Below are 14690 nucleotides of genomic sequence, written 5' to 3' on the forward strand. Positions count from 1 at the left end.
TTCCCTAAACTGGAGCAAGGGTCAGGCCACTTTTTACCAAAGCATACAAACTAATAAAACTCCAAGCAAAGTAAGAGAAAGCAATTTATTATATTTTCATTATAAGGCTTTAAGGTTATCCCTATTTTACAAACCATTAAAAAAACCCCAATCTTTACAGCAAGGATTCTAGAATTCAAAATATACTCTCAAATTAATATAATACTTTGTAAAAAAAAACTTCATCTAAAATTGCCAGTAGTTTATACAGCCATGTTTATCTGAATCCTGGTCATAACTTAAATGAAGCTGTTTCTTTACAGCAAGAAAGTTTCCAGATAAAAGTACCAGCACTAAGAACTTTGAGTTGCATTTGTTTTAAATGATTGCTGGTTTACAGAGAGACTTTTTAGAAGAAGAAAAAGCTTGCCTCTTCCTTTTCTATTAACTTTAGGACAAAATGTACTTATCAGAAATGACTGATTAAATAAATCAAGGCTGCCACATGATGATTCTGGAATTCTGTTATCGTTGTTAACAGAACATTGTCCTGAACTGATACAAACAGAGAGGACATGCAGAAAAAATAAACCAAAACACAAAGGCTTCTGTGTCTGGGAGAGAAAAAAAGCCACAGTAAAACTTATTCTTAAAAAATAGTGACTGCCCTGCCCACTTGAAACTTAAAAATATGCTACTTGCTCTAGAATGTAGTAGATCACAGAAAGCTGCACTACTGTTGGTTGCACATTGTCATACCATGCTAACCCTTCAGCTGTGGTGTAGATAGTGCGCTGTTTAATAGGCAAGAACTGCACTAAGCTTCCGTCCACATAACAGATATAACACACAGGTTAGTCAGGGGTAAAGGCACAGCTTCCTTATGCTCTAATCAGAGCTGGCACGTTGAAGCTAATGACCTGGCCAAGCTGCCAGCTTCAGCAGCCATACTGCAAACAGGCATACAACAGGAGCAAGCCAACTGCATTTTGTGTCTTTTATTTTTGGGGAATAAGCAGTTAGTTCAAATGAATGGGACAGCCATTCCTCCACACATAGGTATGTGAAGCACCAGAGCACTGGCTCCATATTCTAACAAGCCAAGTATCTGTGCATGACATAAGTTCTCTTAGTGACACAGCTTACAGCTCTACAGGCCACACTGCAAGGTTCTCAGTATGCCCTGCTCCTGTGGCTGTTAAACACTGCACAAAATACCAGTGTAATGCACCTTTACACACGTGCCATGAATGGCTGTGTCTGCATTATATATTAAGACTCCAGCATGTGTATCTGCTCACTGCAGGGACTGTTTCCATCCTAAGACAAACCCTTCAACTGGGCTAACAGCACACACCCACACACCAAAGGGGCTCATTGTTTTCAGTTGGCAGTCTCCAGTATCAGCTTGCTTCCACAGGGCAAAGGAAGTAAACTACCTCTTCTACAGTTTTCCCTTTCTCTCAGTTCACTAAATTTCAGGGTAGTTGCCTGCTGTTTTACTTTAATCAGATTCCTGAATGAACAGATTGTGTCAGAGCCACCTTGGGGTAAGTCTCAACAAAGGCCAGTGTAAAAGAGCAGACCTGGAAGGAGGAACCGGTCCTAAAGTCTGACAGATTTGACTTCACCTATCTCACAGGAGCACAGTCCTGAGTCTGAAACCCAGGTTTACCACAATGCTAGTCAATACTCAAGTATTTGGGATCCAGTCTTTAGTTTAACTGAAAAGTGGTATATAAATATACACACGTGCAGCTGCATTCTAACAGGAACAGCATCCAAATAAGATTGAAAATCACCTCTAATTGGTACATTCAAAAGTCTGTCAGACAACAGCATATAAATTGCTCTTGGGAAGCTATGAATTGCAATGTTGGGACTTCAGGTGCAGATCTGAGTTTCATTCACAGAAGCAGAAAGCGGCTAGGATTAGTTTTCAGGTTAAAAAAATGTGTGCCTCGTACACAGCCAGATCTCAATACATTAAAAACCCACAGATACCTTTGCCCCTGACTTGATAATCTTTGGAGTATGTTCCCACAGGAGGTAATTCTGGTTACATTGATTTCAGTAGAGTCTATAGGCGTAAAAAAAAAATAACACAAAAAGGACTTTAGTAAGGCCAGCTCCTATCCTATAAATAAAACCCATCTTCAAATAAACTCTTGAAACATGGAAGCACCTCAAAGGAGCTGTAGTTTCAGAACAGTGCATCGCCTGTTCTGGCTAAAACAATTATTACTGTGCAATTAAGTGTGTGGGTACTTCTGCCTAAGTTAACTCAGCATGTGTGTTGTGCTGCAAGACTGTGGTCATGATGCACGTCTTTTATAACAAAAAAAGCACCCACCTACCACTTTAGATTCCAGTACATACCCTTACCAAAGGAACCTTTCATATAGTAGGATATTGTTGATCCCACACCCTATTAGGAAGAGAATCTTACTCTGTTTCCCAAATACAAAGATACAAACTAACGCTGACACTCTATTTTGACAAGAAAAAAACAAAACTTAAGACCCCAAAAGCTAGATTATAAAGTCCTAGAACTGTGTGTTCTAAAGAGACTGCTCATTGTCAAGCACTTATATTACCACTTGCAGTGAAAACCATTTTAACAGGTTTTTCTAAAGAAGGGTGGCAAAATGGAAAGAAAGACAACACTTTTCAGTGTAGCACTCACCACCATTCACCTGAATGAACAAGTAAGAAATGCAAGAGGAGGTCAGCATTTACATGGATCCAAACAAGTCTTTTAAAGAAATTTAACAATCTGAAAAGCTATGTGGATATAGGGCATAAAAAAACCAATAAAAACAACTGGAGTAAAAACCAGTGAGAAATCCTCATGGATTTGGGGTAGGAGGTTTGAAGAAACCAATCTTCCGGCAGTATCGGACAACGAATGGCACAGAAACTACGGTAATGCTGATTCTTACTGGAGCAAACAACTTGTGAATGGCATATGCCAGCACAAATGTACTTGTGCCAGCTGCCATTTTAGATTGCAACGATGATTCACTGAAACCAAGTTTGAAGAGAACTGCAGTCATATCCACTCCACTGGGGAAAAAGAACACAACATCTCTTTAGTTTATTTTAAGGTTGCATACTAAAAAAAAATATAAAATGCCATTTTTTCTTTCCCAGGGAATTTTACATGGCATCCAACTAGAATTTATTATAAATTATTTATAAATTAGATATTGTTATTCAAGAAACTCAACCAATCAGTTCAGCAGTAACAGCTTAAGTTACTTCTGTAGCAACAACACATGCAATATTATCAAATGTACTTTTTCTTCCCCTTAAATATAAGGACAAGTTACTGTGCAGTAGAACATGTTCTTAGTTTTACAACTGTATAGCTGCAGCATGTTCAGCCTTCAGAGAGAAAAGAAGCTGCTTCTCTATTTCTGAACTTTAAAAAAATTAGAAATTTGTGAACTGGTGTTGGAAATTCATCTTCCCAAGATTTACAAGGAAGCCTCTTTTTGTCTTGATGAAATCTATCACATTAATATAGACTGACCCAAACCAAACAAAGTACCTGTTGCTAGGCTTAGAGTGTTCTAACAGAGGAGCAAAAGCTGAGAAAACAAGTATCTTATCTAAAATCAAGCAAGTGAAGGAAGTATTATAGATCTCAAATAAGTGTTATCCACCAAACCCATTAATATTTTAATTCTCTACAGATGTAACAGCTTTCATCAAGGCCCCTACATTTTGAGTAATTTTCCAAAGCTGTTAAATCATACCTGAAGGAAGAAAATTGTCACCCTGTGTGTGCCACGATGTACTAAATGACAGAAATCAGCATTCACATACCCCCACTGAAGGCAAGAGTAAGCAGCAGGGAATATTCTGAGGAATAGTGTGTTTCCCTATCTCCTCAGCTGGAATACCTCATGCTCAAAGATTATTTATAACTGAGGCATTCCCACCAGGAGCCACAGACACAATTTCCCACCTGACTTCTATATGGTTATCTAGTATTTTCTTTTTTAATCTAATCCTGTTTCAGTATCTGCTACCTTCTGCAATTCAACTGCAAAAAACAGAGTTCAACACCCAGAAAAACATATTTATCTCTAAGCACCAGCACTTTTGTATGGCTCTATCTCTACAGACCATGCTACTGCATGAGAATGAAAGATATCTCTGCAGAACAAAAATGAATTCTCTCATCTGTTTAGTTACTCCAGTGGAGTCTCCACTCTGCTGTTTTCACCTGCCCACCACGGATCTTGAACTTACGCAAAAAAGACCATGTACATCCAACTTCTCTCATGCCTGATGAGAGATTACATCAATTTACAGATCTATCTAAACTCAAAATACAGAAGATTACTGTGTATAGATCAAAGGGGCGCAAAGTAAATGTCCCTTTGCAGAAATAAGCACAATAGTAAGATATTTTTCTTGGCTAAACCATTAACTAGAGGCTACAGACAACTGCAAAAACCTCACCTTGATACAGCCAGGTAGAAGATACCTAGAGATACTAATGAAATTCCAACATGGAATGAAACCCCTACAGCACCATACTCTTTAAACACTCGTTTCAGCTGCTGGGATTTGTTGAGTTTCTTGTTTTCACCACTGGGATCTGTGGCTGCCTTTTCAGAGGATCCAGCTGCATCCTAAAAAGAAAACAAGTATTTATTACCATTAAGCACAATACCATATTCCAGTCAGTTGAACCAATCTGAAATAACGAAAGAAATGGCTTTCATACAGCACTGCTCAGAATGCTTTGGGAAGGCAGTTAACACATTTTTGCTCTTTTGCATCAGTATAGCAGTCACTTGAGAGTTGAGACAGAGGTGCCAAAGAGATCTTTGCTTACACCCACTGCTCAGCTTTACACAGTGAATTCCTGTAACACAGCTTTTTGCTCAAGAGCTAAGCTGCTCATGGCACTGGTAGCCTACACAATACCAACTGATGCTCACTTACTAGCAACTTCCGGATAGAAGTCCAACATTTAAGTTCCTATAAATCACACTCTGTAGATCAGCTGAAAAAAGGAACCAGGGAACTGCTGCTGACAGCCATGAGCAATGCTGTTGCCACAGTGTAGACAACAGCTACACAGACATGCTAGTGCTGGTGTAAATAGCCTAACTTCACTGGAAAGTTTTTTCATTTGTCATAGGGAAATTTACTGACAGCTTTTATCCGGGTAAATTTTAAGTGTAGAACTTCATACTAAAATATACCCCAGAGCAATGTGATGGTGTGATGCAGACAAAGAAGGGGTAGTAAATAAGACAGCCCTTGGATACCTCCTCATACTTGCCATAGAAGAAATACAAATGGGAGAAAGAAAATGTTTCCAAAGACCTCAGGATTTTTCTCTAATTAGTGAGCAGCTGTCAAGAAAGATTAGAAGTGTCCTTACTTTCCAGCTGAATTCAGAAGCAGTTCTACTTGGCTCCCTGGGGGACTGTAGTTTTACTTGCTCATGTTCAATGTGGCTAATGTATAAATATCACACTGACTCCAAGGGTCAGTTCTGATACTGATTTTCAAAGGTGAAAACCCAACTTCTGTTGGGTTCAATTTGCATGATACTTATATGATGAGGCACCACATCTTAATGTGCTCAGGACTTCAGGCTGCAACATGGAAGAGCAGCAATGATGGGGACTTTGGAGGTGTTTTGGGGGACTATGTAGCATGTTCTCTAGCCCTGCTCATGACTTTCCTCATCTACCCATCACCTTGTCAAGAAGTTTGTCCAAAGGGTTGCTCTGCTCATTGCAGACAATGGGAGTAGATGGGAAGATGCAGCACAGAGGATAACCTAGCTGCTGCGGATGCTGCTTGAATGTGGGAAACTTGTTCAGATGTGGCAGCAGGATCAAAAGCTTGCTCAGGCAATACTGAAACCATAAACAGTGCCTTGCAAATGACTGTGGATTCTATTTTTAAGCACAAAGCAGATGTGCTTTCTGTACCTGTTCCCACCTTGCCCCAAAGGACTCCAGTAATGCTAAAGCAGAAAGAGAAAAGCAGGTGTCAACTTGTGCACCTGAAACAGTCCCAAATGTGCAAGTCAAAGCTGTGCTTCATAAAAGCAAATTCATAATGCAACTGTCATAACATGGAGCACAGGTAATTATAACCTCCTGCTTTTGTGTGTTGAAGTTGTTGACTCTACTGTGTCCCCTTCTTGACACAGGCAAGTTGTAGGAGGTGTTCTTGGGCAACAGAACACTGGGTAGCACAATAGTTGTCCCTGTTGATGTGGGGCTGGCTTGTGCATGGGGGTTAAAGTAGGTCTCATCCTGACCACTTCAGAGCTGCTGTTTGAGGCCAGTCTGCATGGGAATGGGCAGATGAGACCACAGCTCCAGCTGCCCAGACGTGCACCGCATCCTGATCCAGATGGACAACTGCTGTGGGGCTGGATCTGGGTTAATCTAGTCTGGCTTTCAGGAAGCCTTGTTAGCTGGAGCATATCCTTGTATTTAATTTTGGTCCTGGGTCTGGCTTGCACTGCAGTGAACTGGGAGCTCAGACCTCTGCAGAAGCATCAGGAATGTGATGCATCAACAGAAGGAGCGTGACCAGCCGGTTGAAGGAGGTGATCCTGCCTCTCTACTCTGCTCTCATGAGACCTCGCCTGGAGGTGTTGTGTGCAGTTCTGGTGTCCTCAATATAAAAAGGACATGCAACTGTTAGAACAAGTCCAGAGGAGGGCCACAAGGATGATCAGGGGCTGGATCCTGTCCCGTATGAAGACAGGCTGAGAAACTTGGGGCTGTTCAGCCTGGAGAAGAGAAGGCTGCATGGAGACCTCAGAGCAGCCTTCCAGTATCTGAAGGGGGCCTACAGGGGTGCTGGGGAGGGACTATTCATTAGGGACTGTAGTGACAGGACAAGGGGTAATGGGTTGAAACTTAAATAGCAGAGGTTTAGATTGAATGTAAGGAAGAAATTCTTTACTGTTAGGGTGGTGAGATACTGGAATGTGTTGCCCAGGGAGGTTGTGAATGCTCCATCCCTGGCAGTGTTCAAGGCTGGGTTGGATGAAGCCTTGGGTGACATGATTTAGTGTGAGGCGTCCCTGCCCATGGCAGGGGGGTTGGAACTGGATGATCTTAAGGTACTTTCCATCCCTAACTATTCTGTGATTCTATGACAACCTGTCAAGCACACTAAAGGCCACTGCTGCCCACAGGACAGCGACAGCTACTGAGTGCCCGGCAGCACTTTGTCCTGCTGTAGACTGCTTCCAATTAGAAGAATATTAGAAGAAAAATACTTTTGATTAATCCCTGGAGTCAGTGAGAGTGCAAATTAGGATACACATGAGGGGCTCCTCCCACAGCATTCATGGTAGGATGAACTGGCTTTCATTTGTGATTACAAACATACCAACCACATCACTCCCCCAAAACCCCTACATTTGCTGCTGCTTTCTCTTTTCTCTAAAAATGTATTTAGGGTATTGTGTAGCTCAACTTATTCTGATTACCATATCTTTAAAAAAATTAACCATAACGGATAATGTTAGTTTTGTTTTGGGTTTTGTTTTTGGCTCATAAACCAAACTGAACAAAACAGTCTCCCAGTATCTTCTGCCAAAAGCTGTCCTAACAATTCAACCAACAGCATGTGTTTAGTCAAGAATGCTCATTTATTCAACAGTGTGATTTTCTTAAAAGCCAAGCATGGTTTAAATGGTAGTTTAAGATTTAACAGCTTACAGTGAATTTTTCATCCAAAGATGATTATTACTAATTTAAGGAGCCAAACACAAGGATTTTCTTCACACAGCTGTCCTGAAAATAGAAGCTGACAAATCTACAGATACATAAGCCTCATGGGATCTCCATGTCTCACAGCCACAACTGCAAGATTGATTACAAGGACTGAAGCTTGTTCTCATCATTCAAGTACATTTCAATTCACTCATCCTCTCAGGCTCACAAGCCAGGCAATTTCTGCATGGTATTGAAGCAAGATGTTAAAGTCTCACTTTGACAGATGTTATTTGGATTACCCAGTACAGTTGTGTCCTCAAAAACGTACAATTTAGCAAAGAAAGCTACCCATTTGCTGTATAATTCTCCTACAATATTTCTCCGAGAAAGCCAGTTCTGTTCACATAATTTAGGCAACGACTGAGCTTCTAAGTAAACTAAGGACAGGAAAACAAATTTGAAGCATCATGTTATGCTTTGTAATGAGGCTACTGAAATTAACCGGAATATTAAGCTGTGGAAATTAAAACTGTACGAGGCTTACATTCACAAGCAGGTGTCAAGCAGCCCTCTGTATCCTACTGAAATACAGGATGAACATAATTTAATAACCTCCTGGACTGGAAAAAACACCTGCATGTAATTTTTCATACTGAGTAAATTCAAATTAAAAAAAAAAAAACCCAAAACAATGAATGCAATGAAAGCAGTCTTTCAATACCTGAAGGGGGCCTACAGGGATACCAGAGAGGGATACTCTTCATTAGGGACTGCAGCGACGGGACGAGGGGCAATGGGCTTAAACACGAGAAGCTCAGGTTAGATATAAGGAAGAAGTTCCTCACTGTGAGGGTGCTGAGCCACTGGCACAAGTTACCCAAGGAAGTGGCGAATGCTCCATCCCTGGCAGTGTTCAAGGCCAGGATGGACAGAACCTTGGGAAACATGGACTAGTGTGATCCAGGGCAGGGGACTGGCACTGGATGATCTTAGGGGTCCTTTCCAACCCAAACCACTCTGTGATCCTATAATGGTAGAAATTCATATTACTTTTCCCTTCCCACCTCCCAGAAATCAGCTGGATGCTGACAGCACAGTGAAACCCGTCCCTAACGGGGTGCACGTCCATGCTTTACCCCTCAGCTGATGACACGGCGCAGTCAGGTTGGGGACCGCTGTCAGCAAACCCTTTCAGCCACGGTCAGCGGGCACACCCGCCTGCCCCGCTCTGCGGCAACTACCGAACCCCCTTCATTCCCTCATGACTCACCCGAAGTGCTCAAACTCCGCAGCTCGCAGGGCAAACACGGCAGGGAGCTGCAGGCCAGCAGAACCCCAACCTTGAAGACACCCCCAAAAAGCCGGGAAACACTTCCAGGCCAGGACAACTTTGTGCTTTAATCAAAGCCACGACCCGCTCCTCACCGAGACATCTGCCCTCAGAAGCGGGCCCTGGGCAGTACCTCAGGAGACCGGGTCCCAGCCGAGCCCCCTCCCCGCTCCCCTACCTTGGCGGAGCTGCCGGCGGACCGCAGCGTTACGAGGGGCAGCTGCGGGCTGAGGCCAGCCCAGGCCAGACGGGGACCGCAGCACAGGACGCGTGGAGCGGCGGCAGCGAGCAGCGGGGGTAGCAGCGGCCGCACCGGGCCGAGGCGCACCAGGCGGTACATGACAACGGCACGGCCGCGGCACACCCCCCACTCTGCGCGTCGAGCCCGGCGGGCGGGCAGACATGACAGACCGAACAGCCGCCCCTCCTGCCGGGCGGGGCGTGCTGATGGGAGCTACCCTTTTAAGGAGGAGGAAGCCATCCCTTTAAGGAGGAGGGAATCTGCCGCCCGGCGGGATAGTGGTTGTTGGGGGGGGTGAGTGTTCGGTTGTAGTCTGAGAGGAAGAAGGTCTTCAGGGGAAGTGCCTTGCCCCACTTTGGCTGGCTAAACACTCTCCATCTCTTCAGAAGGGAGCTGTATGGGGGTGACCACTGCAGCTTTGCGGGGTGTCTTTGCAGACAGCTCGCTAGACGGGGAAAATCGCCTTTCCACTCCCCTCGGTGATATTTAGCCTTATGTGAAGGGGGGGGGGGGGGGGGGGGGGGGGGGGGGGAGGGCGGTGCCGGTCGCCTTTCCAGCGTGGTCCCGGAGTCTGCATGTGCGCTGGAGAGGTGGGTAAGGTGTCACTGCTGCTGCAGGGCCGGTGCCCGGGCGCACGGTGCGAGCAGTTTATTTCATTACTGGCTTTATCTTGAAGAGCCCTGGTAATTTGCCAGGACTTCATGGTGCAGGGCAGAGTGCAAGCACAGAGCGTATCCAACTCCAAAGGGTTCATCGCATCCCTGAGACCAGAAGCAGCTTCCCACAAGCACTGAGAAGGTCTCATGTTTACATCTTGTTTCTACATTAAAACCACAACAGGACAAGCATGAATTAAAAATACCACTGAAGTGTAACATCAGTCTGGGGGAACTGGAGATGTTGGGTGGAGAGGGGGTGAATCCCTGTGCCCTGGGGAGCTCTATTTCAATGAGCAAGGCTTTGGTTAGTCGGTAATTTTCAGGATAAGAGGATAACTGCCCTGATTTCCAGACTTTCTGCGGTGTTCCAGCTATTCAGTGTTAATGCTACAGAACACAGAATCGTAGAATTGTGTAGGTTGGAAAAGATCTTTAAGATCATTGAGTCCAACCATTAACCCAGCATTGCCAACTCCATCACTAAACCATGTCCCCAAGTGTCACATCCGAATGTCTGTAAAATACCTCCAGGGATGGGGACTCCAGCACTTCCTTGGGCAGCCTGTTCCAGTGCTTGACAACCCTTTTGCTGAAGAAATTTGTTGTAATACCCAATCTAAACCTCCCCTGGCACAACCTGAGGCCATTCCCTTTCAGCCTGTCACTTATTCCTTAGGAGGAGAGACTGACCTGCACTGTGGTTAGTACCTATGGTTCAGAGTCATTGATGTTGAAAGGGATCTCTGGAGATCATCCAGTCCAACTGCCTGCCAAGGCAGGGCCACCTAGAGCAGGTCACACAGGAATGTGTCCAGGTAGGTTTGGGATGGCTCCAGAGAGGGAGACTCCACAACTCCCTGGGCAGCCTGTTCAAGTGCTCTGCCACCCTCAGCATAAAGAAGTTCTTCCTCATGTTGATGTGAAACTCCTCATGGTTTAGTTCATGGCCACTGCTCCTTGTTCTGCACGATGCCAACATTTCATAACTGCAGTGGCTGCAGTTTTCTGGAATGATGGCTTCTTGCCATCACAGACAAGGCTGCTCACTGGGGTGGGGAGGGTAAATACTACATTAATGTACTGAAACAATGCTTCTGAATGCTGAGGTCCAGCAATAAAATACTTCATTTTTCCTGGTGTCTAAGCATTTCCTCTTCAGACATGTTGTTTTTGCAGGGATGTAAGCATACAGGGCTGAGTACAATAGGAGCACTGTGTCAGATAAATAGAAGGTTTTCCCTCCGGAAGAGCTTGCAGTTTAGGAGCACAAGCTGGAACTGCACAGAACAACACTGAATGCACAATGCTGAAATGGCATGGTGGGTGGCTCTTGTTAAGTTCAATGTGCCATGGAACAGATGGGTTTCAGGGAGTATCTTGGAGGAAGAGAGGGAGAGAGCTTTGCATGCATTAAAATAGAGTCTGTTCTGGGCATAATAAACAGCACTGCCAGTTCTAGGGTTTTACACTTCCTTTAGTTCTTGCTTCATAAATCCAGTCTCTGAGTGCTTTGTAGTTCCTTGGAACACAAATTCACATACTCATGTTCATGTATTTATGTTTATTACTGTTCTGAAGCAATTTGCTGATGCATTTTCTGTGACAATTTATACACCAGCACCACCCGAGCAGACAGATGATACTAACGTGGCAATGCTCTAATCATAGCACACTCCAATTTTGTCATAATTTTTTAATGAATTATAGGAAAATCCCAGGAGTCAATTTTGGTCTCAGTAAGGGAGATGTCAGTTGAGTTCTGCTGTCACGAACCACCACTGGGCTCTGCACACAGACACTGGATGCTTCCCTGTGTTTGTCTGGCAGACCCATTAGAGACACTGCGTGGTAGAGAACACAGAGCTGCTCTCTGGTCACATATGTGTTATGCTGCTGCTGCCTGTCTAGAAAGCCTGGGCAAATGCAGAAAAGATCAGGAGGTCAGTTAATGAGGCATAAAAGCGTTATGGTTGGCAGTTTTATGTGGCTGGCTGCTGTCCCCAAAGCCTCAGTGGGAGATTTTGCTAGAAGCAGAAGGAACAATGCCATAAACATCAAATGATGTAAGCTCATTGAAAACCAAGCTAACACCTGGGCTTAAGATGCCTTAATGTGAAGATAATTCTCAAGCACAGGGAAAATTTCATAGCATGGGCCTCAGCCCATCAATCCAGCTTGTCCAGATCCCTCTGTAGAGCCTTCCCACCCTCAAGCAGATCAACACTCCCACCCAACTTACTGTCATCTGCGAATGTACTCAGGGTACCCTCAATTCCCTCATCCAGATCACTGATAAAGCAAATAGACAGAACTGGCCGCAACACTGAGATGTGGTGAACACCACTTGTGTTCCCCAAATTGGGAAATGGATTTAACTCTGTTCACCACCACTCTTTGGACCTGGCCATTCAGCCTGTGAACAGTACTGCAGTGAACAGTCCAGGCCATGAGCATCTTTTTTCTCCAGGAGAATGCTGTGGGAAACAGTGTCAAAGGGGCTTTACTAAAGTCTAGGTAGACAACATCCATAGCCTTACCCTCATTCACTCAGTGGGTCACCTTGTCACGGAAGGAAACCAAGTTAGTCAACCAGAACCTGCCTTTCATAAACCCGCATTGACTTGGCCTGATCTCTTCATTGTCCTGTACATGCTGCTTGATGGCACTCAATTGAATCTGCTCCATAACCTTTCCTGCCTCTGAGACCAGGCTGACAGGCCTATAGTTCCCTGAATCTTCATTCCATCTATTCTTGTAGATGGGTGCCACATATGCTAACTTAATTTGTGGCACAAGTGAAAGAACAAGACTTTAGGCCTAACAAATAACTGCCTTGAACTCTTATGTACTAGCTGTAACTAGTAACTTGTTCTTACTAGATCCCATGAGAGGTCATAACCCTGTGTCTGCCAGAGTGGGTGCAAAGCAGTTGAATGTGAAGGAGAAATACACTTTTTGGTTACTGAATTTCTCTCTTACATTCATAGAGTGCATTTATCTTTCATGTCAATAGAGATGATTGCTATTGTTAGCAAGCAGGACTGACTAGTAATTTTCATTTTTCTAAAGTTATCTCAAATTGTCCTATTTAACTTTGATAATTAGAATATAAATCTTTATAATATGTTAATTTTCAAGTAACACTTTAATAATTTATCTCATATAAGTGTACTTATTTCTCTGTCATTCATTTTCTTACAAGCACTTGTATCGAAGTGTTTTGGTATCTCTGCTAAATACTAAACACACTGGAAAAAAAAAGGATGCTGCAAAATGATAAAATATTTACAGATCTCAAAAGAGTGTTCAGCAGTCCTTAAACAAGAGCACAGTGTGTCAAGATGTGAATCCCAAAATTCACAAATCAAGATGGCTTTGGGATCTATTATATGAAAATAGGTTTAGATTGACAACGTACTTTGTCTACTACATTTGTGTCCTGTCTGAACCACTGCTTCTTCTCTCATCGTGTTGCTATGTAGATTTTCTATTATTTCCCTTTTGTAATTTTCCAACAACCAGATAGTGCTGCTCTGGTTTTGTGTCATTGATGTTATTATTGCATAGTTACTGATTATTGTCAGTAAGAGTAAAGCTGTGAATTAAGATGAGAGATTGCCAAAGAGGCAGTAAGTAAAATATTACCAGAAGATGCATTTGGATTCCCAGGAGGCGAAGACTTTTCCACAATGGCCATTCTCATAAAATTTGTCAGAAATGTTTGTCATGCTTTTATCAGAGCACTTCTAATGAAGTAGCACAGGGGGTACCCTTTATCAAGGTATCTATTATAAACCCCTTATATAATACTTTTCCTTCCATATTTTGACTTTTTGAAGTCTAAGTCTCTCTTGGTTTCACAGTGCTACAGGCACAGGGACAGAACTGAAGTATGCTAGAGCACATCATTCCTGTAACTAGAAATCCATGTTGCAGAGTTGCTCAATCTGTGGTTTGTCAAAAGTGCTGGTTGTGGGACCCTGCAATGAGCTATTTCAGGAGTTAAATACGTTTGTAAGCGTAAATGTGATTAGTAATTCAGTAACAGCCTACTTTTAATAACGTCTCAGTCAAACGACAATAATGTTTTGATGACGAATAAATCTTAGAAGTCTTTTAAGTTTTATAAATTGCACAAGAGCAAATTTATGACACATTTTCAAATAATTTAATCTACAAATAATTCAGGGATTGTGAATGTGCTAGTTCCAAGATATAATGCCTTCTAACGGGCAAGTAGGAATTGGTTCCTATATGAGAGTGGGAGTTGATTGCTTGAATTCATAGAATCATAGAATCATAGAATATTAGGATTGGAAAGAACTTCAAGATCATCTAGTTCCAACCCCCCTGCCATGGGCAGGGACACCTCACACTAAACCATATCACCCAAGGCTTCATCCAACCTGGTCTTGAACACTGCCAGGGATGGAGCATTCACTACCTCTCTGGGCAACCCATTCCAGTACCTCACCACCCTAACAGTAAAGAATTTCTTCCTTATATCCAGTCTAAACCCCTGCTGTTTAAGTTTCAACCTGTTACCCCTTGTCCTATCACTACAGTCCCTAATGAATAGTCCCTCCCCAGCATCCCTGTAGGCCCCCTTCAGATACTGGAAGGCTGCTATGAGGTCTCCACGCAGCCTTCTCTTCTCCAGGCTGAACAGCCCCAACTTTCTCAGCCTGTCTTCATACAGCAGGTGCTCCAGTCCCCTGATCACCCTCATGGCCCTCCTCTGGGCTTGTTCCAACAGTTCCATG

At 43.4% G+C, this 14690-nt stretch overlaps 1 protein-coding gene across 1 annotated transcript; it reads right to left on the reverse strand.

Annotated features, from left to right (window-relative positions):
• Positions 1 to 71: 71 nt before the first annotated feature.
• Positions 72 to 9416, reverse strand: FAM210B (family with sequence similarity 210 member B). The gene is made up of 3 exons (XM_005147602.3): positions 9206 to 9416; positions 4453 to 4625; positions 72 to 3045 (listed from the first exon to the last, which is right to left on the reverse strand). Exons 1-3 carry the CDS (start codon positions 9365 to 9367, stop codon positions 2829 to 2831), a joined length of 552 nt encoding a protein of 183 aa, XP_005147659.2. The 5' UTR covers positions 9368 to 9416; the 3' UTR covers positions 72 to 2828.
• Between the last annotated feature and the right edge of the window lie 5274 nt (positions 9417 to 14690).

The sequence above is a fragment of the Melopsittacus undulatus genome, chromosome 10, assembly GCF_012275295.1.
Source record: "Melopsittacus undulatus isolate bMelUnd1 chromosome 10, bMelUnd1.mat.Z, whole genome shotgun sequence".
NCBI classification, from domain to species: domain Eukaryota; kingdom Metazoa; phylum Chordata; class Aves; order Psittaciformes; family Psittaculidae; genus Melopsittacus; species Melopsittacus undulatus.